We start from the raw sequence: 26,508 nt of genomic DNA, 5'->3' as shown, positions 1-26,508 counted from the left end.
GACGAATCCCCTAAAGGTGAAAAGATACCTAACGTGGAAGACTACACTGTCACTGGATTATACTGCTTCTAAAATCTGTTTCAAGAAATGAAACCTTCCTTGTATGTCAAGAAAGGTCTGAGGTAGGTTAATCTTCATTTTTAACAGTTTCACTATTTACTGGAATTAAAAACAAAATTTGAAATTTGTACGCTACTATTCTGCTCAACAATGTTTACATGTGAGCTAAAAGGAGTACGTATGGGGTACTTGCAGTTTAATCTGTCAGTGAACTGAGGACACACACTGGCCTGCAGGCTTACCTTTCCATGTTTCTCCTCTTTGCTCTGCGAAGGGCCACGATGCCATGCTGCGCGAGCGTGTCTAAGGAAAATGGGTCGATTCCCTGTGACCAAAGTAACACGAAAGTCACAAGCGTGTCTCAAGCCAGCAATTCTAAAACTTTTCGATCTCAGCACTGTTTCACACTCTTAAAAACTAAAGAGCCCACAGAGCTTTTGTTTATATGAGCTGTGTCTATAATGTTTATCATATTATAAATTAAAATGGAAGAATTTTAAAAATACTTATTAATCCATTTAATATAATAAGAAACCCATTTATGTTAACATAAATGACATTTTTAAATGAAAATTTGAATAGTTTCCTAAACAAAAATTACAGTGAGCGTAAGCGGCATCGTCTCACATTTTTGAAAATCTTTTTAGTGTCTGTCTGAAGAAAAGACAGCTTGAGTCTCCTGCCTGCTTCCACACTCGATTTGGTGGAACGTGTTGTTTTGGCTAAAGTATCAGAAGGAACCTGGCCTCACAGACACATGTAATGAAAAGGGAGGAATACTTCAAAGCCTTTTCAGATAAGTGTGGGTATTCTTCTCTGACGGGAAAACCCCACAAGGGGTGAGTTTCAGTGTGGATATGGAACCATTTGAACAGCCTTTCCACACTCTCTCACGTGAGAATCCATTTGTCCGTCTTGCACTTTGAATTGATTATTACTGGTGCATATTTTGTAAAATCATGCATTTTTAAGGCATTTAGAAAATAATGGCTCACTAAGTGAGGCAGAGCTTCCAAATGTTGACACATTTCATGGTTATACAATATCAAAAATATCACCTTCGCTAATATCATCACTAATAATATCAGGAAAACCTTTTAAATATTGGAAAGCCGTCAAACTCACAGTGGCAGATACAAGTTTTCCAAAATTCTAATTTTCTAAGTTAGGCTAATTCTAAGCCTAACTTAGGCTTACGTGCTATCATTGGCAATGGATACTGTCAGTTGTTTTCCCTGAAGTGACAAGACTGATGTACTCACTTTTGAGAAAGACCTACCAAGCACCCATGTCTACATATAGTTTGTCTGTCAGTCACTCTTCCACGTAGAAATGGCACCGCACGAGAAAAGCAGCCAGTTTGGCTTCAGACTCAACTACACAAGAGCTTCCTTCAGGACATACTCTGATACGCTGCATGTGTTTTGTTCATACTTTATATTTTGTCACACGGAATTATGTAAGGGCCAAAATTAACAATTCTTAAAGGAACCTGCCTTTTTTCCTTTAAACGGCCAGTGTGTGCTGGTGTGACGGTGAAGAGTGTGACGACCCCTGGTATCGTCTGGTGCCACTGACCGCACTTGTGCCGAGGCACCAGGCAGTCTGCCTGCCGTTGCTTTTGCATCACGAGTGCAGATGTCAACACCATGTAAAAAGCATTATTATTAATACTCTGAAAATAGTTTTGACCTCACAAACTCCCCGAAATGGTCTTAAGGACTCCTGGAGTTCCATAGACCACACTTTGAAAAACAACAAAGAGCACTGGCTCCTGTAGCACAGTGGATTGAGTGCAGAGTTGTGAACCACAAGGTCACTGGTTCAATTCCCAGTCAGGTTATGTGCCTGAGTTGTGGGTCAGGCCCCCACTAGGGGGTGCACAAGAGACAACCAACCACACATTGATGCTTCTCTTCCTCCCTTTCCCTCTGTCTAAAAATAAATAAAATATCTTTTTAAAAAAGAAAAACAATGAAGAACATTTACAAATAGTTAAAATCTAAACTTTTCTCTCACCTTTTGATTAATGACAACAAATCCTCTGTTGGACTGAGTACAGACTTTGTCTTTCAGGTCTATTATCTTTTGTACTTTATCGTCAATAAATTTTCTTTCAGCTCTTACCAACGTCTCTTTTTCTTCTGCAGTCTTATAAAAGAAACCAGAGCTCACCTCTCTAAAAGATTGATAACAACAAGCTAGTAAAGGTAGTGAGAGAGGAAGAGGAAAAGATGGAAGTTTACCCTAAACACTTGGGAGAAAAGATAAATTTTAAAACACTTTTAGAAAAAAACAATTTCAAAAGTTATATAGAGTAGCCATGGCTGGTGTGGCTCAGTGGATTGAACGCTAGCGTGACAACCAAAGGGTCACCGGTTCGATTCCTAGTCAGGGCACATGCCTGGGTTGCAGGCCAGGTCCCCAGTGCAGGGCACGTGAGAGGCAGCCACACAGTGATGCTTCTTTCCCTCTTTCTCCCTCCTTTCCCCTCTATAAAAATAAATAAAATCTTAAAAAAAAAAGCTATAAAGAGTAAATGACATACATACGTTTTTTCATATTCTAGCGATACATTGCAAGTGAGGATAAACGCGTCTTCCACTCGCTTCTTCATTTCCGGATGACGCGCACCATGGTCCAAAACTAATCCTCTTATCAACCTATTAAAATATTTAATGTTTCTTTCTTTGACTATACACTCTAACACTTGGTATAAAATTAGAGTTACACTCTGTAAAGTTGTAGCAGAACTGCCGGGGCGCACACTGTTTCCTTGCACCGGTTTTAATCCCAACACATAATTAGTAAAATTAGAAATGATAACCTACTCTAACACACTGTGACTGTTAAGTCTCGGCAAAATCAACCCAGAATTATCCTCTCAATTATGTGCCCAAACAAGTGACACAGCAGATCAAGTAATGAAAGGTAGGCACACCTGAGTTTCTCAGGAACGCTTGTTCAACGTAATTATATGCGACAACGGAAACGTGAACCTGAACGAGCCACGATGGAGCGCTGCCAGCGAACGGTGGCCCAGCTCTTCGCGGTCACAAAAACTACGTAATGACAGACAAGTGTTTTCGGGGGCAGCTGGCGAGCACTCAAGGACAAACTGCATATAAAACATGATAGTAACTATTCTTTTGAAAAAAGACAAGCACCGTGCCCCTGCCAGGTGGCTAAATTGGTTGGAGCATCGTCCCGTACACCAAAAGGTTGTGGGTTCAATTCCTGGTGGGGGCACACACAGGTGGCAACCGATCCGCGTTGCTGTCTCACATCAATGTGTCTGTCTCTCTGTCTCTCTCTGTCTCGCTCTGTCTCGCTCTCTCTCATTTCCTCTCTCCCCCAAATCAGTAAACATATCCTCAGGTGAGGATTTTTTTAAAAAATAGCACCTTGGCATTGAAAAGAAAAAATATGAAAGGAAAGTAAAAGAGTAGGATTATGCTTGAGTGGTTAGGAATATAAAAATATAGATAATGTTGGGGAGGGGTCTTTTTTTCCTCTTTTCCAAATGTTCCTTCAAGAGTAAATATCTTTATAACTCTTTAAAAATTCATTTATGCCCATTTAGGGAATGGCATTTCTACTTATGAATCTTTTATAACCAATAGTTGTTATGTATTAAGGAAATAATTTTCAAACAGTTAAATATAATTATAAGGAAGTTTTCAAAGTTTTAATCTAACTAGATTACTCTTAACTCCTAACTTAACATGACGATGTTTTATTTAGGAAGAAACAAACAAACTACATGTTCAATATTCTTCACTCTTCAAGTCTCCTTTGCTTTTCCTCAGCAAATGACCTTGTTTCTTTAAGAAAAATGAAATGCTGTGCCATTACTACCTCTGCCAATCCACCTGCACTTGAACCTGAACACCCCACAATTAAAAAGGACCTGTCCGTGCCCCTCTCTCAGGTTAGTCCCTCCTCCTGTCTACTATACCCCATTTCCTGCTCTGCACCTACACTGCTCCCTGTTCCCCCACATCAAGTCTTTCTGCCCACAGGAGCCTTCCCATCAGGACACACACTTGCCGTAATAGTTCCCATCTTTAAAACAAGGATTCTTCACGTTCAACCCCATTCTCACATTCCCTCCTAGCTATGCCCCCAGTTCTCTGCCCCCTTTTATAGCTGAACTCCCCTGAGTTGTCTACATTTGCACCCTCACTTCTGCCCAAACTGTTCTCTCTTGAGCCCACCTTCAATCTGACGTCCACACCTACCCCTTTACTGACTCAGCTCTCATTAAAGCTACCAAAAAACCCACAAATGTTTTCCAAATCTAATAGTTAATTCTCAGTTCACAACAATTTGCTCAAATTGCTCAATTGTTGTACATGTCAGCAGCATGTACCAGAGCTGATTATTCTCTTCTCGTTGAAATACTTCCTTCTCTCAGCGTCTGGGACACCCCTCTCTCGGCTTTCCCCCTACCACACTGACTACCCCTTCTCAGTCCCCTTTGCTGAACACTCCTTGTCTTTCCAATTCTAGACGGTGGAGTTTCCCAAAGTTCCCAATCCTTAATATCCCCCTTTTCTCTATCAGTATTTACTTCCCAGATGACCTCATCAACTCTCGTAGCTCTAAGTCATCCATTCACTGATGACTTCCGAATACGTATTCCAGGCCAGACCACTGTTCTGAACCCCAGACACATCTCTCCGACTCTGCACCCACCCTCTTCACACAGATCCCTAACAGGCATCCAAAATAGAACACTCCCCAAACCTGCGCCTCCCAGTCTTCTCCACCCAGGAGGTGCCACTGCACCCCCATCTTTCTAGCTGCTCATGCAAAAACCCAACAGCCATCCCTGACTCCTCTGTTTCTGTCACATTCGATGTCAAAACATTAAGAAATCCTCTTGGTCCTGCTTTCTAAGAATGCCCTGACCTAAACCATTTTCGTTTCTCACCTACATGGCAGAGGAGCCCTCCCTGGTCCCCAGCCTCGGCCCTGGCCCCTCCCACCCGACCCCACAGTGTGCTCTCTGCACAGGCGCCACAGGGCCCTTCTGAAACCCAAATCAGAAACGCACTGCCCTCAGCAACGGTAGGTAGGCCGCTTTGGACCGTTCCTGCTCCAAAACAATACTGGGTTAAACAAAAAACCCTCCAAAGTACTAGAAAGCTATTAGATAGTGAAGAGCTACAAAGCAATCTTCTTTTCAAAACTGAAAAGAAACAGAAACCCTTAGAGAACTGCAGGATCTCGTCATAAGGTCACTTGACAATTCAGGCAAATCTGAACTTTGGTTTCAATGGCCTCACAAGGAGAAGGGAAGAGAATTAAAAGCTCAGAGTTCATCCAAGGTACAGAGTCTCCCAGAAGACCCTCTTCACGTGAAGTGGGGACCCCAGTGGGTCACATACTCAGGGTATAAATCCGAAGGATGAACTGGAAGCAAGCAGCCCTCACGTGGACTTGCAGTTAAAACCCACAACAACTAGACATTCCCGGAGAGCCTCAAGCTGCGGGTTTGATTTAATTTAGTCTCTGGAGCCCTTGCAGCAGCAAATCCAACACCTCTGTTCAGAAAGCACCTTCGTCCTAGGTTGCAAATTATTTCTACAAATACTTTTTTCAAACACAATGAATGGCACATACAGAAACAAAGTGGGATGAGTAAAAACCAGCAAAATACAACAAACACTACAAACAGATAAGGCAGACTTTAAATATGATAATTATCAGATATGAACTATATGGGTAAAGAAATAAAACGTAAGTTTGAGAAGATATGCAGGGAATAGGAAACCATAATCAGTGATATGACAAATTTAAGAAAGAACCAAACAGAACTTCTATAAATAAGTAAAAATATACACATATACATTAGAGATAAAGTATTTACTGATGAAATACGATATCTGGATTGGCTTCAAAACAATCCAAGTCTGGGATGGGGAAAGGAAAAGGAATATATAAGGGAAATAAGATTAGCTATATACCGAAAATAGATAAAGATGAATGACAGGGATGTAAGAGTTCACTATTCTATTCTCTTTCCTGTTACATGTGTTTAGGATTTTCCATGATAGAATATTTTAAATGACTTAAGTCCAAACTCAACGAGATGCTACATACATAATCAGGTGATATTAAATGCACAGCCCCTCTCACCTCTCTGACCTCATCACCTGCACTTTTTCCCCTGGCACCGCTCTAGGCACAATGTAACACTCCAGCGCACTTCTGCCTCAGGGCCTTTGCAACTGCTGTTCCCTCTGCCTAGAAGACTCTCTTCCAGGTGTTCACAGGGCTAGCTCCCTTATTTCTTCAGAGACCTCCCTAGTTCTCTAGTGTAATTTCATGCCACTTTACATCGTGCACACGCTCCCACACAGTTACTCTAGCCTCTTCACAGCATTTATTATCAGTTATTTGTTTACTGTCTCCAACTAGAAATGCAAGCTTCTTGGAGAAATTCCGTTTTGTTTACTTTTCATTCCTAGCACCTAAAATAGTGACTGGCTCTGGTAAGTACCCAATTAACATATGTTGAATGAATAGCTAATGAAATTAATGAAAGAATAGCCGAAGATAACCAAAGATCCTAGAGTCTACGTATGGCCAAAGGTTACGTGATTTACTTTGTATCTGTTTCTGACTTGTGCTTCATCTCCATGATTTCCACCATGAAGAGATCGATAGGGTAACCTGGTCTTCTAACAGCCAAAACAGAATCCACCACAGCCTGAAAGAGAAGTGAATGAGAACAGTAAATTATTTGGGCTACTGAAAAAACCACTGGCCCAAGTAATCTATCACCAGACTAAGCAGATAAAGAGCTTGAGGCTCCCAAACGTAGGGCAAGGCCAAAACGTGCCAGTTGGTCAGGGAGGCCAGTCATTACGGCCTAAGGGACTTCAGAGATCTTTAGGTCCAAACGCTTTGTTTCACAGATGAGAAAACTAACACAGACTGTAAGAAGTCACAGTCTTAAAACAAGGTCTAGACAGCAGTAGCAGGGCCAGGACTAGAATGGGGTCTCTGGGACTGCCGGGCCACCGTTCGTGCCACCACGCCAACACTGCCCCGACTTCTCCACCGAAGCACACCTTTAGAGAAGAGAAGGGGGTGTGACATACGGGCACAGCTCGAATTTGCTGGCTATAACAGTATGAGATTGTTAAGTCTTGTGTTTTATCACGAAAACTTTCCATGTGCACCATTGTATACACGTTTGGTTTAACGTGGAAATAATGCTTTCCCCCCAAAACTGTAGAGTGAAAACTGACGCTCCAGAAAGAAGTGCCTCGCTCATTCTGCCACATATCCCCAGGGATGAGCAATTTGAGAAGCGCAGCACAATACACCCCGCTACTCAGCTCAGACAGTAGTATGACAATGACTAAGAAATTAAGTGCGATAGCACAACCATCCTAAAATATAAATAAAGCAAAAAGAGTACCTTAGAAAAGTTTACTGAATGTAACAGAATATTTGGTTTGGGAACTTACTAGGAAATAATGACAGAAATATTGGATAATGAGAGTATCAGTGTTTCTATGGAGTTTCTAGAACTCCAAAAGAGACTGAGGCTCGAACCAGTCAGCACGAAGATTCTGGCCACTTGATACGTGCATTCCCAAAGCAGAAAATACAGCAGAGTCTCCACTGGACTCTGCTCAGTAAGAAATGGTCTGATTTTCATCTGGTTTCCCACCTAGGTCTTCCTGTTGGTAAGGACAATTGCCCAGAAACAACTCAGGTGTTCCAATCCATTTGGTATTTACATTTCTCCAAGTAAATTAGCACGATAGCATCCTGATTTATATGTCGGTATCTTGTGAATTTGGTTATGAACTCATCACTCCTGATACATTAATACGCTCAAGTTTCAGAAACCGCAAAGCTAAGCAGCAGTGATATCACCAAACCGTAGCTCCCTGATAAAAGACTTCCCAAAATACCTAATCTTGCCCTGAGAGCACACACAGTCTACGTTCAGAAGTACCAGAAGAAACCGCGCACTTCCCAGACGTGAGTGTTGCAAGAACAACCAAGCTTCACTGAAGTGGTCCCCTTCACTGCACGGCACGCTGCCAACACAGCTCCCCCATGTGTCTCCTCACAGGGCACGTACGACCTCCAGGTTGAGGAGACCAGTACATCACCCCCACGTGACACCTTTGAAAAAAAGTATACCTGCTGTTCTGACCAATCAAATCTAGTCAGTAAGCAAGCCTACAAACGTTTGTTCATCTTACATATTTTATGATTTATTGTATGTTCCAAAGAACCACATGCAATAGTTGATTATCTTATAGGAAAAAAAAAAATCACGCATCAGGCTATACTCTCTCTAAATACGTAAATGTAATCACAGACCTCCGTTAGCACGGCAGCCAGTTTAGCACGAACTTTAGTTTGTAGAGATGTTCGAGCCACATCTAAGAGGAAGTCTCTTTTCATCTCCTTTTTCATTTTAATTTCTTCCAAAACTTCAAGTGCTTTTTTCTTTGCGGCTTCAAATCCTTCAGCTATTATTCTAGGGTGCAGGCCCTATCAAAACAACATAAAATCTAAATTATAAAGAATGTCATGCAAAGTAAAAGTAACCATCCTCTCCCATTAGTAGATATGTCTAAAAAAAGTAGTACTACTCACAGCAATACCACTAAATATCAGTGTATGTATATAATTTATAAAAGTAATTTCTCATTGCTTCACACTTAAAACAATCTCAAACTTACAGAAAAATCCTAACTCCAGTACCAAAAAAACAACAACGTAAGTTCTTTTTATTTCTGAAAATTACGACATTGTTGCCATGTGGCGCCCTTCCGAATGGGCACAAAAGAAGTCCTCTTACTGCAGAGGAAAAGAATCGTCACTGACTCGGAGAAACTGGCAGACAGACACCACCTTCATTCAGTGTTCAAAGTTAACATCACAGTAATGGGACAGACAGACGCGTGCCTGGTGACACCGTGCATCAGGAACACTACTGTGCTTGCGTGGTATTCCTGCCAGAAGCGCATCACCTGAGTCTCATCTGAGGACACAAACAAATCCAATCTGAGGGGCTTCCTACAGAGTGACTGGCCTGTGCTCTGAACATAACGCTGTCGAGAAACACAAACGACGGCTCAGCCTTGAGGAGACTGAAGAGACGCGACGGCTGAACGTGACGCTTGGACCTGGACTTCCTTCTGCTGTGCAGGACACTATTGGGACAAATGATGAAATCGAGTAAAACCTGCATCCATGTGTCAGTGTTAATATCAGTTTCCTGGTTTTGACCCCTATGCTGAATTACATAAGAGAATTCCCTGGTTTTAAGAAATATACACTTAACTATTTAGATTGTCGTATCTCCAACTTATTCTTTTTTTTTAAAAGATTTACTCATTGCCCTGGCTGGTGTGGCTCAGTGGATTGAGTGCCAGCCTGTGAACCAAAGGGACATCGATTCCATTCCCAGTCAGGGCACATGCCTGGGTTGCAGGCCAGGTCCCCAGTTGGGGGGTACAGGAGAGGCAACCACACACTGATGTTTCTCTCCCTCTCTTTCTCTCTCCCTTCCCCTCTCTCTATAAATAAATAAAATCTTTTAAAATATTTTATTTTTTTATGAGAGAGAGAGAGCATGCAACTGATTTGTTGTTCCACTTCTTATTAATATATTCATTGGTTGATTTGTGTGTGTACCCTGACCAGGGATTGAACCCACACCCTTGGCATATTGGGACGATGCTTTAACCAACTGACCTACCCAGCTGGGGCCTCTGCAACTTATTTTTATACCGTTCATAAAAAACATGTACATTACCACATGTATAAATACACATATATACATTTATTTCCCTGAGAAAAATGTTATTCTTTGGAATATTCCTGTAACTTTTCCATAGGTCTGCCATTATAACAAAATTTTTTTTGAAGAAACAGAATTGTTTATTCCGAAAAGTAATGCGCAAACCTACTGAAGCTGGAACTAAGCCTAATTTATTGCCTCCATTCCTTTGCATTAGTCTTATACCAAGTTCTGAAAGCTGACCTTTACTGAGCATTTGTCCTAAAGAGCTTTGCACGCACTATCTAATTTAGTCCTCTCCCACCATGAGGTGGGAGTTGCCATTCCTATTCCTGTTTCACAGATGAGGAAACTGAGGCTTAAAGGGATAAGTAATTTGCCTTGGATCAGTGGGCACTTAAGAAGTGGAGCTGGGATTTAAACCCACAGGCCTGACTCCAGAGCCTGCTGTTACCCATTTTCAAAACACTTCCCCTGGCCAGGGCCTTCAACTCTTTACCCGGACTACTCTGAAAACCTCCAGTCTTGATCCTCTTAAAACTGTCCCCTCAGTATTTTTTATAAAGATTTTATTTATTTATTTTTAGAAAGAAAGGGAGGGAGAAAGAGAGGGAGAGAAACATCAGTGTGTAGTTGCCTCTTTTGTGCCCCCCACTGGGGACCCGCCCGCAACCCAGGCATGTGCCCTGACTGGGAATCGAACCGGCGACCCTTTGGTTCACAGGATGGCTCTCAGTCCACTGAGCCACACCAGCCAGGGCTCACTCAGTAGTACGTTCACATGAACCGTACTCTTCTTGGTTGGTGTACTCCATGCCTTCCACGACCTGGCTCCCTCCTACCTACCTCTCCAGCCTACTCACTGCTGTCCGCATCACCTTAAACCCCACCGACACCAAACGTCTTGTAGCCGTGCACACACAGCGCGTCGCTCCCCTTCTCTGCGCCTCTGCTCACGTTGTTCCTTCTGCCTGGAGTGCCATTCTCCTTACCCCTCACTCTTTCCCGTGGCTCACTCTCTCTCATCCGAAAGATTGAGCCCAGGCCTTATTTCCTCCAGAAAGCGCTTCCTGACTCCCTCAGGCTGGGTTAGGACACACCCCGCTCAGCGTTCACGGTATAGCCCACGTCTAGCTCTACCGCCGCACTGACACACAGTTTCACGAGTCTGTCGATGCCTGCCGGCATCTCCCCCTTCGCAAGCTTCTCTCTTCCTAACCCGACCCGAATTTCGTTTAGGTCTGCCTCTTCCTCCAGTGCTTGAGAGGAAGCTGACCCTATCCCTGATTCAAGGGGTGGCTCCTGATTAGATTAAGTCAATTCCCCTAAACACTGTTACTGGTTTAGGATGACATAAGACCAAAGTTGGCCCAATCACATGAAATAAGGACTTGTGTTCCATAGCTGGGTGAACGGTATTCTCTCTCCCTCTCCTGCTGAGAATTACTAAGGGAAGAAGGTGGTCTCGACTTCCCCTGACAGTCTCACAGTCGGGATGAAAATAAGCCTTACGATGAAACAGCAGTGTAAGTAGGAGAGCTAAGACAGAAGGGACCTGAGTACTTGATAACTGACTGAATTTTTTAATCAACCGGCCCTGGAAGCCTGCCTTATCTCTCTACGTTCTGCTAAGGCAGATAATTTCTTCATTGTTTAAGTGACTTTTAATCAAGTTTCTACTGCTAACAGGCAAAAGCATCCTTACTGAAATAAGTTGAAGGTACTAAATTAATAGACAATTCCCAATACTAACTGAAACACAAAGAAGTAATAATTTTAGCATTTGGACCAGGCTATGCTTTGCTGAAGTGCTCCTTGAAAGAGAGGACAATTCAAATCCTTGCAGAAGACAGATAGGTAAGGCCAAGGAAAGAATACAGACTGAACAGAGGCAAAGAGGGAGAAATACCTGTCACGACTGCAGACGCTAGAGAAAGGAGGAGTCTGGCCACAGCAGACCGTCTGTATAGGGAAGTAAAACTAGAAAGGCAGGTAAATTCACAATGTGGGAAGCCTTCCGCAATTTTTCTCCCAAAGCCAAGCCTCTTCAATAAATGGTGTTGGGAAAACTGGCAAGCCGCATGCAAAGGAATGAAACTAGACTGCTATTTGACACCATACACGAAAACTAACTCAAATGGATTAAACACTTAAATATAAGATTTGCAACACTAAAACATACAGAAGAAAACACAGGCACTAAACTTATAGACCTCTGATTGAGAGAGGCTTTTCTGAACCTGACCCCAAAGGCAAAGGAAATAAAAGCAAAAGTAAATAAATGGGACTACATCAAACTAAAAAGCTTCTGCTCAGGAAAAGAAACCAGCAACAAAACAAAAAGGCAAGCAACCGAACAGGAGAAGATGTTTGCAAACAAACCTCCGGTAAGGGGCTAGTACCCAAAATACAGAAAGAACTCATACAACTCAACACCAAAACAACAAACAATCCAGTTAAAAATGGGCAAAGGACCTGAACATTTTCCCCAAGAACACATGAAAATGGCCAACAGATTCATGAAAAGATGCTCCACTTTGCTAGCTATAAGGAAAATGTAAATCAAAACCACAATGAGATACCACCTCACACCTGCTAGAACGGCTGTTACCAATAAGACAAGAAGTAACCTGTGTTAGGAAAGATGTGGAGAAAAAGATGCAATGAGAACGGAAACTGATACAGACACTATGGAAAACAATATGGAGGCTCCTCAAAAAATCAAGAACAGATTTCCCATACGACCCAGCAATCCCCCTTCTGGGTGTCTACCCAAAACATTTGAAGACACTTATTCTTAAAGATACAGGTACCCCTATGTTCACTGCGGCACTATTCACAGTAGCCCAGGGTTGAAAACAACCCCCTGGGGACTGGATAGAGAAGTGTGGCAGATGCATACAATGAACGCTACTCAGCCCCAGGAAAGGACAAAATACTGCCATTTGCAACTACGTGATGGATCCTGAGAGCATCACACTAAGCAAAATAAGTCAGATGGAAAAGGACAAGAACCACATGACTTCACTCATATGTGGGGTATAAAACAGAAAGCAACAAACAAACAAAGCAAAAAAAAAAATCTCACAGACGTAGACAACAGTGCAGCGGTTACCAGAGGCGAAGGGGGGTGGGGCGAGGAGGGAGAGGGTGGGGGGAGGCAAATATTCGGTGACAGAAGACTAGACTTTGGCTGGTGAGCACACCCAAAGACAGATAAGTGACGTATTAGATACGTCAATAGACAGGTGACGTATTATAGAACTGTACGCTTGAAACGTACAATGTCACCTCAGTAAGCTTAATTTTAAAAATAGTAAGTTTCTCCCAGTTATTTTTTAAAACCATAATTTGGTTTCAACGTTATCAGTGATACTTTCTTTCTTAGGCCGTTATAGTCATCGGTACATGGCTCATTTTTTACCTTTTCAAATATCTTAAATTTTTCATTTTAAAAACAGGTATATAATTCCAATAAAAGAAATTGGTTTGGCTAAAATACTTCATTATTATTTTCCATTTACAATGTCAAAAAATATTTTCATATTAACCTTTGCCCCCCACAATTAAACCATTTTACTGGTGTAAAAAAAAAAATCAACTTTCCATTCAGAATAAAGTAGCATATAGATGTGAACTCTGTGGAATTCTAATACCTCCGAAACATAAAGATCGGCCTGTTTTAGTAACTCCCCAATAATCAGGACATTAGAAGTGGTGCCGTCTCCTGTGATGTCATCCTGGGCCGTGGCTGCTTTCGCTATCAACGAAGCTGTTGGGTGTTGGATTTGCTAGAAAAAGCAAGCAACAGATTTAGAAAGACAGAGAATAAAATACAGAAATAGTCCACCAAAACCAAGATAACCTTAATGTCAACAGTAAAATTAAGAAATTGAATAAGCTTCATTCTACTAGTTCACAAGTTTTGTATTATCAATACTTAATAAATATCAAGACCAATGCTTAATAAATGTCAAGACCAAAAGTTAACAGTTGAGAACTAATGAGATCTGAACATTTTATAGAACAGTCTTTGCTCGGGAATGCAATGACATTTCCAAAATCACATGAAATCCTTCAGTCTTGAAGAGGAATATATTTACTAAAATTGCAAAGGACTTTTTTACTTTTCCATGATTGTGAAGAACAATGCAGTGTCTTTAAAAGATGCAACTAATTTGGAAGTATCCCTAAGCTATTACTTAAACTACACAAAGATCTGAAAACAGCCAAAAAAAAACACCCCAAACATTTTTTGAGGTTTAATCCTACAAGCATATTTCCTGGTTGCAATATTTAGTTGACAGCCTTGGTTTAAAGATACACAAATGGTGCCATGTCCTCAGTTCAGGCGCAGTAAGGCTGATGGAAGTCAGCAGCGTCAGCTCACCATCTCGTGAAGCAGCACGTTGCCGTCTTTGGTGAGCTTGATGTCGCCTGCACCGGAAACAAGCCTGTTCAGAAAACAGTGGTGTAATTAGCCTCACATGGCAAGAGCCAAGCAAGACACTCCCTGTGCTCGCCACTCCGTCCACCTTAATACAGAGAACTCGGCCTGGAAAACGTCCCCCGAACCCGGGGAGGCACCACCCGCAGCACCGCCCGCCCTCTGCGGCCCCCGGAACCACTTTCCCCAGATGACTGCCGCGGCGATTTCATTCCAGGTGGCGCATTCCCACGTTTAAGAGTGAGAGTCACTGGCGAGTGATGACAGTGGTCTGCTCAGGAAGAGTACTTGGAAGTCTGCCAGCCACAGGTTGGTGAATTTCCTGCAGGGTTTTTACTTTGATGAAATGTTACCATTCATTCGCTCAATTTAGCTTCTTTCTCCGTCCCTCGTATTTATTAGATCATCAAATTCTGTCAACTCTCGACAACCTAAAACCACTCCCTCCTCTCCGTCTCCGCCGCATCATCACCATCCGCCACCCGCACTGTTCAGCACCCACATAGCTCTGAATTGCTATCTACCGTCTGTTTATCGTTGTATAACGCGGAATGGCTCAGGCAGTTCCCGGGTCGAAATCCTTCAATGCTTTTCACGTTCTCCACCATTTTCAAGGCTAAATCCAAACTATTTAGCAATGACATAGCTGACCTTTCCCGATCTGGCTTATATCTATTTTAAATGTCCCATCTATCAAATGACATCTTGTGGTTCCCTTAATACATTATGTTTGTTTTTGTTTCTGTTGGATTTACACCAATTGGCTTCCTTGTTCTTGAAACTGCTGTATCTGCAAGACCCTACTCACCTCTTCAACTAGTGAACTCTAACTCACCTTTCAAGACTATGATAAAAAACCAACTGTTATTTGAGTCTTTTCTTTCTCCCATTAATAAGTAGCCCCTTTCCTCAGTAAAATCATGTTATGTGATTAAAAGTATAATGCAAGCCACATACTTCAAAATACATACTACGTATTATACAGCACATACACATACATCATTCATTTCTACCAAAACTGAAATTTTCTTGGTCATCTCTGCGTTCTCTGTACCCCAGTTAGTACATAATACTAACTACTGTTCTACTGTTAATGTACTTCGCTCATTCCTCACACTCTATCCCTCCTCTCACACCTTTTTGCCCTCACTAGTCTCTGTCCCTCACTCTCCCCTAAGGAAAAGCATGGCGCTAAATAGCTACATGCTGAAAGGCTGAACAGATAGGAAGAACCTTGGGCACAGAGCGCCCAAGTAACTTGCTAAGGACTCACGGCTACAGCGGGAGCTCGGATCTGAACCCATGCCGGCCAGGCCCAAAGCCGTGCCTCTCCGCGGCGCCGCAGCCCCAAACAAAGCCGAAACGACGGCATACAAGCAGATAGTCTTCAAGGGTAGGGGAGTTAGCTGGCTTCCGTGCCATGTGAAACACTACATGGACTTTGTAAGTGCACATCAACCTTAACGAAAAGTTGGTCGGTGGGAGGGGCGGGTGGGGCCTTTTCCTTAGGGAGGCTTTTCTCCTCCTCCTCCACCCGGCTACAGAGGGCCCCAGGGCAGACGTGAAAATGAGGGAAATCGCCCACAAGTGTGTTCACACGCTCTTGGCGGAACGTTTGCCGGTCCCGACACCCGACCAACCGCCGGCGGCCTAACCGACGCCTCACATTTTCATGGTGCCCTTGGGACCCAAGTTGGTCCGCAGCACATCCTGCAGCCCTCGGGCGGCGCAGATATTGACCGCCAAGGCCGCCTGGGCCCGCGCCACCTCGGCCTTGGCGTTGACCGCCTTGATCGCGGCCATCGCAGGACAGGGGAAGAACCACCTGACCGTCAAAAACAACCCCGGCCGCGACTCCAAGCTAAAACCCGGCGCCCACGCCCACGCTCTGGAGCCTCAGCCAATCCTCGCCAAGACAGGAAGTTACGCTATCAGGCATCGCCGCGCCGGAAGCCAGGAACGCCTTGGGCTAGTCGCGAAGATGGCGTCGTCCGCCTCGGCCCGGCCTGCGGCCGCGAAGCGGGTGGTAAGTCAGGACGAGCTGCGGCGGCTGATGAAGGAGAAGCAGCGCCTGAGCACCAACAGGAAACGCATAGAATCTCCCTTCGCCAAGTACAACCGTTTGGGGCAGCTGAGCTGTGCCCTGTGTAACACCCCGGTGAAGAGCGAGCTCCTGTGGCAGACTCACATCCTGGGAAAGCTGCACCGAGAGAAAGTGGCCGAGCTGAAGGGCGCGAAGGAGGCCAGCCAGGGGCCGTCCGCCAGCGCAGGGCCTCAGCCCGCCAAGAGGAAGGCGCCGGACGCAGACATCCCAGAGGCTAAAAGGGCGAAGGCCTCGCAGGTGGCCCAGGCACAGCCCTCCACGTCTGCTGTGCTCACCAGCGTCGACCACGCAGGAAAGGAGCCCGCCAGAGCGACCCTCGGTAAGACTTCGGGACTGGGTTTACTCCCTGATTATGAAGATGAGGAGGAGGAGGAGGGCGGAGAAGGACAAGAGGGGGACGCCAGCAAGCAGCCGCCCGACGTGCAGGGCAAGGAACACTCACTTTCCTCCTCGCGGGAGGCAGCGGGAGGTAGTGTGCTGCCAAGCGACTTCTCGAATACAAATCCCCCCAAGGCCCCTCTAGTTCCGCACTCGGGGTCCATTGAGAAAGCAGAAATACAGGAAAAAGTGGTGGAAAGGAAGGAGAACACTGCGGAAGCATTGCCAGAAGGCTTTTTTGACGACCCTGAGATAGATGCGAGGGTACGAAAGGTTGACGCCCCAAAGGACCAGATGGACAAAGAGTGGGACGAGTTTCAAAAAGCCATGCGGCAGGTCAACACTATATCCGAAGCTATAGTTGCCGAGGAGGACGAGGAGGGACGGCTGGACCGGCAGATCGGGGAGATTGACGAGCAGATCGAGTGCTACCGTCGGGTGGAAAAACTGCGGAATCGCCAGGATGAACTAAAAAATAAGCTAAAAGAGGTCCTGGCCATAAAGGAACTGCAGAAAAAGGAAGAGGAGAACGTCGACAGCGACGACGAGGGAGAACTGCAGGATTTGTTGTCCCAGGACTGGAGGGTGAAGGGGGCCTTGCTATAGGTGTGCGAGGACCCTCGGCGATTGCATAGAAAGCGCCGTCGCTCCATTCCTGGACTAGGTGGTTGTGGTACAAATGCGAGCCTGTGAAAATAGCACTTTGGAAAATTGGTTTAAAGTATTTTTGAGGTAAAGTTGTTTTGGAATTTTTTAAGCATATTAAAATGCCAACGTTTTTCACATAGTTATAGGTTGAAATATATAAGTTGGGGTTGGAAAAAATCCAAGTTGTAAATATTGCACATAAACATGTTTACTTAGTAATTCCGTTTTTGAAATTTATATATTAATAGAAGTAAAACCAATAGACAAGCTTTTAGGTGAATACCAAGTGTATTGGGATATATATGCCTTTTTGTTTTCTGACCCCCCGATCAAACTCAAGGGTGGGAGCTTTGGGTGGTTGTTTCTAAGAATACTGCTCATAGATTCATAAGTCATTCAGAGTCAGTCAGTTCTCCGTATTGTTTCTCTTTCAAAAAACATGCCAAACGTGACCAGCCTCCTTCTCCCAAAGTGTCTCTTGATTAAACCAAGGATTCTTGGATGTAGGTGCACATGAAGCTCGCCCACAAAACTTTTAAAAAGATGTACGGGAATCCACTGTGAAGCTTTTTTAAAAATATATGTGCCCAAGCCCTACTATTTGATTCACTAAATCTGGAGTGGGAGCCAGGCATCTGAATTAATTTCGAGAGCTTCCCAGTTTATTCTAATCACACCAAAATTGGAGAGCCACTGCCCAAAATCCAGAACCCATTATTTTTTCAAGCTTTTTATTTTGTAAACATTTCATAGGTTGCTGTTATTGCATAAAAGAAATACTACCTTTTATTTATGTTCAATCCAGTCCTAAATTTTATGGCAAATTAGGGTTCAGAGTTACTGGTTTGTTTATTGTAGGAAGAATATACAGTTAGTCCTCACCTAAGGTCATTGATAAGTTCTTGGAAGTGCAGTGAAATCACTTATATTGAAATCAGTTTACCATAGGTAATTGATATCAACAAGTTAAATTCCTGTGGCATTTTCACCAACGTTATAACAAAGGGATACCGAACAAACGACGTTATTCAAGGACCTGCTATGTATGTTTTCTCCTTGAACAACAACTGGCTCGTGCTATTGTTGGTTTAAATCATTACTCCTCTCTTTGGAGATAGAGGTATCCAAATAGGAAAAAGGAACTAGCAGTGCTGTGGAGATAGAAATGCATACAGCAGTCAAAAGTGAGTGGTGGTAGTAATAACCAGGACTTGTACAGTTCTTACAGTATAGGTGAGGCAGGATTCTAAGTGATTTGCATAAAGTCTACTTTCCCTAAAGCTCAGGTTTTATGGAGAGAGAACCAAGACATTAGGTCTGAAAGAGCCGTGAACACTAGATGGAAATTCATCCTGTAGGCAATGTGGGAAAAGCTTTTGAGCAAAAAAAATTTATCTGCTAAAAGAAAATTACGGAAGACAGCTTCAGTCGCAGTATATACTGTCCGGTTACACACAGTACGGGCTGTGTAGTCTGTAGAGTGGAATGAGCATGGGGGAAGGGAAGCTGGCAGACTACTTGGAAACTAGATTTTAAAAACAGGGTAACTGAGACTTTGATTAGGTATGGATGAGAGAAAACACAGAATTGAAAGAATTTCACAGGAAAAACCAGTAACATTTTAGCAACTAGAAGTAGAAGAAAAACAGGAGGTAAAGATGGAATTAAAGGGCTTTTTGAGTGTGGTGCCTAGAAGAAATCATCTAGTACTTTACTGAGAATATTCTCTCGCCTTCTGCAAACAGACTGTGCTTTCTTGTGCTGTCAGCTGACCGGTGACGGCCCCTTCAGTCGGATGAGGCACAGCGGGCGTGTTGCCTGGACTGTAGGAAAGAAACCGCACTCGAGTTTCCTACCACTCATTGCTTTATTATTTCATCAGATGAGAAAGTACAACGATGGCTCGAATGGTAGGTCCAGTTCCGTGTTGGCCTAAGCAGCTCAGCTAATGACCTAGAGTAGCACTGTCCATTTAAAAATACACTGCAAGCCACATACAGTCTTTAAAACTTTCTGGTAGCCACATGGAAAAGTAAAAGGAAATGTGAAATTATTTTTAATGAATGTGACCCAATATATCCAAAATACTGTTTCAGTACGTAACCAATATTTAGGTATTAGTGAGATGTTTTACATGGGGTTCTACATTTTTTAAATCTGGGGTATCTAACAGCACGACTCGGTTTAGACTGAGTTTGGCCACATTCCAAGTACTCACTAGCCGTTTGACTGAAGGCTGCCGTTTGACTGACGGCTACCGTTAGAAGTGCAGCTTAGAGAGAAAGCTGCGCACGAGGAAAAATAAAACATGCTCAGAAGGGCAGCGGGCAGAACAATTTAACTGGAGCAGCGTTCACTCCCGACAACGGGGTGGGGGGGGGGGGGGTTCCTGGAGAGGCCAGTTCTGAACCATGTGGAGGGCCCTGACTGCCGTGCTGTAAAGGGCTGGAACTTTCTCAACAACTGCTTAGCCTTGAGGCTGCCGAGTCCTCACGTGTAACACAGTTAAAGAGCTTACTGCACACACAAACCCCACTGCGTTTTTAGGAAGTCCAAAAAGCCCTCAAAACCTGCTCCCAGCCCTGACCGGCGTGCCTCGGTGGGTTGGGAGTCGTCCTGCAAATCGAAAGGTCGCAGGTCCAATTCCCTTCCCCATTGGGGGTATGCAAGAAGCAACCGATCAATTTCTCACCCTGTCTCTCTCCCACCCTTCCCCTCTCTCTAAAAATAAATAAATGAAATCTTAAAAAAATCTGCTCCCAATGCTCTGTATCCCAGAGCATGAGTGATGGGGCCCTGGCCAAATCAGGTGAGTCCTTGTTAGGCCAGAGATCCAAATAAACAGCCTCAGGAGTTAGTGGGTCCTTCCTGTCCACCACAGGCCAGAGAGCTCCTTTATACCTCTTTGAGCTGGTCAAACAGGTTTCTGCGTTAGAAAGCCAACAACGTTCCCATTCCCAAGTGGTAAGAATTAGGCCCAAGGGTTTCTCCAGTCTCTCGTTCTCCTTTTAGAAAACCCCCATAACTCAGGCAACAATCTATTAAAATTACTGTGAATGCTACAAAGGTAATCCTCTCCCTCACAGTTCCTCTAACTGGGAGAAGAAAAATGCTGACTTCCTAATTAGCCTTCAAGTGTACCTTTGCGCAGTGCCTTACAATCTATAAAAGCTTTCACATACATCTCATTTAATGATGGAAGTAATGACTACTTTTTACATCCCAAGGAACAAAATGAGACTGTGGAATTAAAGTTGCAGGAAAATGAATGTAATTTAGACCTAGAATCTTTAATAGTAACAATCACTGAATTAGCGTGGAGTAATGAAAAGAAGGGAACTGGCAAGAGAAGAGAGAACACGGGCTCAGGGTCCCACTCTCCTTTTTAATGGCTAGTGATCCCCAGGCAAGCACCTCTCCGAACCTGGGTCTGCTTTACTGTAAGACGGGCTTACCTCACAGGTGTGACGAGTCAAACGACCTGTGAAAGGGGTTGCGCCCTGGCCAGGTGGCTCAGTTGGAGCGTCATCCTGTACGCCAAAAGGTTGCAAGTTCAATCCCAGTCAGGGCGAGTTCTCTCTCCCTCCCCCCTCCCTCTCTCTCTCAAATCAATAAACACGTCCTCGGGTGAGGACTTGAAAAACAATTCTTCGTGGCATCACACAGCACAGAGGGATGGCCACGTGTCAGCAGGAGCTAGTGGGCGGTCCTGCCTGCCCAGGGGCATCTTAAATGGAGAAAAGGAGGGGTAAAGTGAGTCAATGGCAGCAGAGACTAGAGTCCGCAAGGGCACGTGGCCTCCCAGCTGCTCTCAGTCCTCCGTCCCCTTTTCTGCCATCACCACTTCGCTTGGCTCATTTTTGCCTGTCACTTGGCAGTGAAAGCTATTTCAGTGTCTCTGCTCCAGCCATCCTTCACTGAAAGCACTCCCAGCCTCAGAGGAGGAAAGGCGTTCCATCTGGCTGCACCCCCATTTTCCTAACAGCACTTGGCAGGCTACAAGCGCACTGGGGAGCCAGCGGTCACCTCTAGGGGCGTTCCCAGGACTGCACTGACTGGGTGGTCGGTGGTGTGGTCACTGCTTTTGTGTGTGGGCGTGTTACCTCTTTGCTGGTCTGCCGAGGCTGGTTGTAAGAGAGTATCAACCAAGCTAGGCTGTCGGGTTATTAACAATAGTTACCATTTACTGAATTCCAACGTGTCTGGCAGAATGCCAAGGCTTGACATGCAGCGTCTCTTCCTCAGAGCAGCCCTGTAAAGCACAGCCTCATCGCACAGATGAGGGAACAAGCTCAGAAGTGAGGGAGCCTGCTCAAGGCAACAATCCCCAAGTCCCTCCGTTCACTGGCATCATCATAATTGAACATTACCTTGTATTTTCCAGCCTCCACACCCCCAGATGAGTAAAACAACTATCACCTCCATTTTGGACATCTTGTCCAAGGTCACTCTGCAAGTTCATTGCTAAGGTCGTACTAAGATGTAACTTGATTCCCAGTCCAATAGTCTACTAAAATGTGGATTCCCCAAACCAGCAAGAATTAAGATCAGAGACGTTTACTGTCAAGTTTAAGGGTGCCGTTCAGAGACTCCGGCTGGGTTAGGAAGCCACGTTTCTTGAAGTTTATCAGAATCTCCACACGGCTCTGCTTCCCCCCATTTCCCCACCAACAAATTTAACTCCTTAGCAGTCTCTGATGGAAGCGAGAATAATGACTTTAATTCCCAGACATTCCAACCGGGAAACACCGGTTACACTGTGCCCTGTGGTCCACCACTTCTTAACTACGTGGCTCTGGGTAAGTCCCTTCACCCGTAGTCCCCCAACTACAAAACAGGAAGAGCAACTGTTTCTACTGGGATTACTCCGAGGACTGAATGAGTTGCACGCAAGTGAGTGCTTTCAGTACAGACACTCAAACAGCACTACCTGAATAAATGAACAAGACACGGCCCTACCTTCAAGAACGCTACAGTCGGGTGGTGTGTCAACACTGTGAGAAACTGGGCGGGACTCCATCACTTACTACTGTGAGACCGAGCAGATCACACAGAGTCCGACTTTCCCCTCTCACGCACCATGTGCTATCCGCCTACTCAGTTTAGTCTGAGCCTTGCTTTGCGCTCGCAGGGCACTATGCTATCTGGGTCCTCCCCGAGAAGCCCCCACCGGTGTGCAGCTGTGACACTGTGAAGTACACTAAAAATACCTGTACATATTTTGGCCTTCCTCTGGTTTGTCACAGAGCCCCTAACACCCGTGGAGCTTCCTAAATGATGAGAGCGGTGAGAGGGATAAAGGTGTTATTTGTTATTGAAAACAAGCCCCTCCCAGCCACACTGGAGTTCACGTTAATGAGGTGACACCCGGAAGGCTCCCACGTGTGGGTGCTGGTTGCCTGTGGGACCAACTGTCCGACTCCTGCGTCAGAACTGTCCGCCCCTACTCCCACCCGTCCTCCCGCAGGGAGGGAGCAGGAGACTGGGCTCAATCACCAGTGGCTAATGATTTCAGCAATTGTGTGATGGTTAATCTATGGGATGAGGCCTCCACAAAAACCCAAAAGGATGGGGCTCCAGAGCCCCTGGGTCAGTGAGCATGTGGAGGTGCTCTGCACCCCTTCCCACATACCTTGCCAAGTATATCCCTTCCAACTGCCTGTTCCCGAGTTACATCCTTTTATAATAAACCAGTAATCCACTAAGTATACTGTTTTCCTGAGTTCTGTGAGCTTCTCTGGCAAATTAATGGAACCAGAGAAGGGGGCTGTGGGAACCTCTGATAGGTAGCCCGTCAGTCAGAAGCACAGGTCACATCCTGGACTTGATCACCACCTTAAGTGGTGGGAAGGAGCAGTTGTGCAACTGAGCCCTTACCCTGTGCAATCTGACACTGACTCCAGGTAACAGTGTCAGAACCGAATTAAGTTGCAGGACGCCCAGCTTGTCATGGAATTGCTGGGTGTAGAAAACCCCCATGTCTGGTGTCCGAAGTTCAGTGGTATGCAGAGAGCGCTGTGTAATGGAAATGCCAACAAGAGAGCTTTCCCTTCACAGTGGCCGAACCTGGAGCTGAAGGCAGGAGAGGGACACCACACTGGACTACCTGGCTGGAAGCTCCCAGAGAAGGAGAGAAGGAGGGCTTTTGTGGTATTCAGGAAACGGCATGAGGAACAAGAGAGGAAGGAAGTGTTCAACCTGGTCTCCAACCTCTGCCACCACATTAGAGCTGGAAAACCAACATTCATCCACGCTACCCATCAACCGGCCCCAAGTCCAGGGGAAGAGGCAGAACTGGAGTTTGCTTTCCAAGTAGGCTCATTGAAAATGATTAACCTGCCTCCTAAAAAATATGACCACCAGGCCTTCACACCGGAAAACCCAACCTAGAAGCTCAGGAGAGATGGGAGCAACTTTGAGTCTCTCTCCGTACCTGTGACCTCAACCCTCCCCTCGAAGCCCATCCCTCTGTGGCAGATCAGCCATTCCCAAAGGCACACCTGACTCGACTTCTCTCTGCTCTGCCCTACTCCGGACTGGCAGCTGCAGCACAAAGACATTCAGAGGAGAGGCCAAGAAGCCCCTCTGGTTAAGAACCAGCCTCCTCAGCCTGTGTTAAGAATGCCATGGGCTGATCTGAATGATTTCATCTTGCTGCAGCTGTTCCCTTTTAAATATTTATCCTGGCAAACACCACCACTGTGTTTTTTAAACTTATTTTAATCAGGTGATCATTTAGAAAATCAAATCATAACATCGGCTCTCAGCGCTGAGATGGACATGACTCACAGACCAGAACTTCTTAAAAAATGAATCCACTGAGTGCAAACTAGCCTCTCAAGTGCTGTCTCTCTGAAGGTGTGGGGTCTTCTCCCTATTCTTGCCCACAGCTGCCAAGCATGCATAGTGAGCAGCATAAAAAACGAACAGACTCTGCCCTGGCTGGCGTGGCTCAGTGGATTGAGCCCCGACCCCCAAACCAAATGATCACTGGTTCGATGTCTGGGTCGGGGGCATGGAAGAGGCAACTGAATGATGTTTCTCTCCCTCCCCTCTCCTCTCTCTCTAAAAGTAAATAAACCTTTATTTTAAAAAAATGAACAGAATCCATTTTCCTGTGATTTTTTCCCCCGTAACAATCCTGATGAGACTAAACTGGCAGTTCTGCTGCATTCTCAAAAGGGACGGCAGAAGCTCCAACAGGCTCAGAAACAGGATCAGTGCCTTGGAGGACTTGGGGTCAAGGTCTGAGGCAAGGGCGTCACCACCTCGGGACTTGGAATAATAGGAACTGGCAGGAGGAATCCTGCTTATTTGCCACCAAGGAAGTTCTTGATTGGGATCGTGAGACTCCACCCAATAAAACTCCCCCTTCAAAAATGCGCTTACACACAAATATTTACGGAAGAACTTCAGGAGGTTCAAGGTCACCCCAGAGCCTGTCCACAGACCCCCGAGGCGTCCAGGAGCCTCAGGTTGTTTCTCACTACTTCGACTGTTAACATCCAAGTGGCCCTCATTTCTCCCCCGCAGCTTCACAGAAGCCACCTCACTCACTCCCAAATTCTCTACGCAGCAGCCAGAGCGAGAGCAATTCTGTTAAAACCTACGTCCGACCACGCGACTTCTCTGTCCAGCACAATCCACGAGCTTCCCACTGCACCCTACAGGACCTGTCTTGGGGTGCCCTGCTGACCTCACGTCCGCCTTTTCTCAGCGACTCCTGCCACTCTAGCCACACCCATGCTATCTCCCAACGGGATGGACGCGTCCTGGCCTTTACCTGCTGCTCCCTCTACCCAGAACTCCACCTGGCTCTCACCTTCCTTCCTTCCTTCCAGTCTTTACTCCATCGTCACTTTGTTGGTGAGGCCTTCCTGGCCCCTGTATTCAGAGCCGCAACCCAGCCCTGGCCCGCCTGGGGCCTCCTGTCCTCCTCTCCTTTCTTCTCCTCCAAAGCACCCACCTCGCCTTACACACTACGCACTTACCATTTACCATGTCGTCCCCCACACTTACCTGGTACGTTCACAAGGGCGGGGACATCTGCTGTCCTCCAGCTCCTGTTATGGTGCCTAACACAGAGCGGGCACTCAATAAATAATTGACTGATCGATGAGCAACTGAATGATTGCACTCTGCAGTGGTGTGAATGTGTCCATGTTGGGGAGCAGAGGGAATGTACATTTACTGAAATGCCCCCAAGTGCCAAGCAGTTTGCAAGTTAATATCGGTCATCTCATTTAATTGTCACACACGGTCCTGAGAGGGATTTTGACCCCCATCTCACCGTGAAAGGTGAGACCTGGAGAAGCTGGGAAAACAGATGACGGTCACACAGCCAGCGGTGGATCGTAAGGCAAACCCAAGCCTGTGTGGTTCCCACCACCCGTGAGCGCCTTCTCCTTGGTGGCAGTTCCCCCTTCTCTAAGGAAATGCAACTGCCAGCGACTTCCGTTTTGCCTCTGATCCGTTTTGATCTCTAAGTAAGAGAGAGCAATCATTTGGGTTCCTAGGAGATCTAACCGAGCAAAACATTTAGAACCTGCGTCTTCGGGGGTATTTGTGTCAAGCACATCAAAGGTGCGATGTGATGAACTGAGGGAGCTGAGCACGTTCAGAGCTTCATCCATTCATTCCAGTCACTCAGGGGTCTCATTCACTGACTCATAAACAAGTGCTGGGTGCCTACTACGTGCCCAGTACTGATCTAGGCACCGAGGAGAAGAAGGTGCTTAAGACACAGATGTCCCTTTCCCCAGACAGGTTTGAAGTCTAGGGCGACGCTGCCCCACGGAAGCATAACGTGAACTAAGCGCACAGTTTTGTATGTTCTAGTCACCACCACCATGTTCTCAGACAGGTAAAAATGAAACAAATTAGTTCCAGTAATTTAACTTAACCCGACACATCCAAAACCATCACTGCAACCTGTAATCAACATAAATAATCGACGAGATACTTTACGGTCTGTTTTGTTTGGTAACAAACACGTCTTTGACATCTGCGTGGACTTCACACTCACAGCCCATCTCCGTTCAGAGGAACCACGTGTCAAGAGCTCAAGAGCCACATGTGGCTGGTGGA

General features: G+C 45.3%; 2 protein-coding genes across 8 annotated transcripts in view; one reads left to right on the top strand and one right to left on the bottom strand.

Moving 5' to 3' along the window:
- Positions 1-26,508, bottom strand: part of CCT6B (chaperonin containing TCP1 subunit 6B) — a 37,735-nt gene that overhangs the window by 9,619 nt on the left and 1,608 nt on the right. For 3 of the 7 annotated variants that reach the window (XM_045190057.2, XM_024553633.3, XM_045190058.2), the window contains exons 1-8: positions 15,958-16,146; positions 14,235-14,298; positions 13,501-13,635; positions 8,416-8,589; positions 6,675-6,778; positions 2,613-2,723; positions 2,080-2,239; positions 303-385 (exon numbers count right to left, since the gene is read on the bottom strand). In XM_045190057.2, the coding sequence (XP_045045992.2) occupies positions 303-385; positions 2,080-2,239; positions 2,613-2,723; positions 6,675-6,778; positions 8,416-8,589; positions 13,501-13,635; positions 14,235-14,298; positions 15,958-16,094 (968 nt within the window). In that variant the 5' untranslated portion in view covers positions 16,095-16,146. Of the gene's footprint in view, positions 1-302; positions 386-2,079; positions 2,240-2,608; positions 2,724-6,674; positions 6,779-8,415; positions 8,590-13,500; positions 13,636-14,234; positions 14,299-15,564; positions 15,924-15,957; positions 16,147-26,508 lie in introns of those variants that run through there. The other 4 variants (XM_071219410.1, XM_071219409.1, XM_045190059.2 and 1 more) reach the window with 4 other exon arrangements.
- Positions 16,250-19,561, top strand: ZNF830 (zinc finger protein 830). Its single transcript, XM_024553890.4, has 2 exons — positions 16,250-17,505; positions 19,167-19,561. The coding sequence occupies exon 1, from the start codon at positions 16,273-16,275 to the stop codon at positions 17,377-17,379; it is 1,107 nt and encodes a 368-aa protein (XP_024409658.1). The 5' UTR covers positions 16,250-16,272; the 3' UTR covers positions 17,380-17,505; positions 19,167-19,561.

This window comes from Desmodus rotundus, chromosome 9, assembly GCF_022682495.2.
Source record: "Desmodus rotundus isolate HL8 chromosome 9, HLdesRot8A.1, whole genome shotgun sequence".
In the NCBI taxonomy this organism is placed as follows: domain Eukaryota; kingdom Metazoa; phylum Chordata; class Mammalia; order Chiroptera; family Phyllostomidae; genus Desmodus; species Desmodus rotundus.
This window is presented reverse-complemented; position numbering and strand designations above follow the sequence as displayed.

Bases quoted from the DNA above. Each gene is read 5' to 3' on its own strand.
- ZNF830 (XM_024553890.4), top strand. From the start codon at position 16,273: ATGGCGTCGTCCGCCTCGGCCCGGCCTGCGGCCGCGAAGCGGGTGGTA.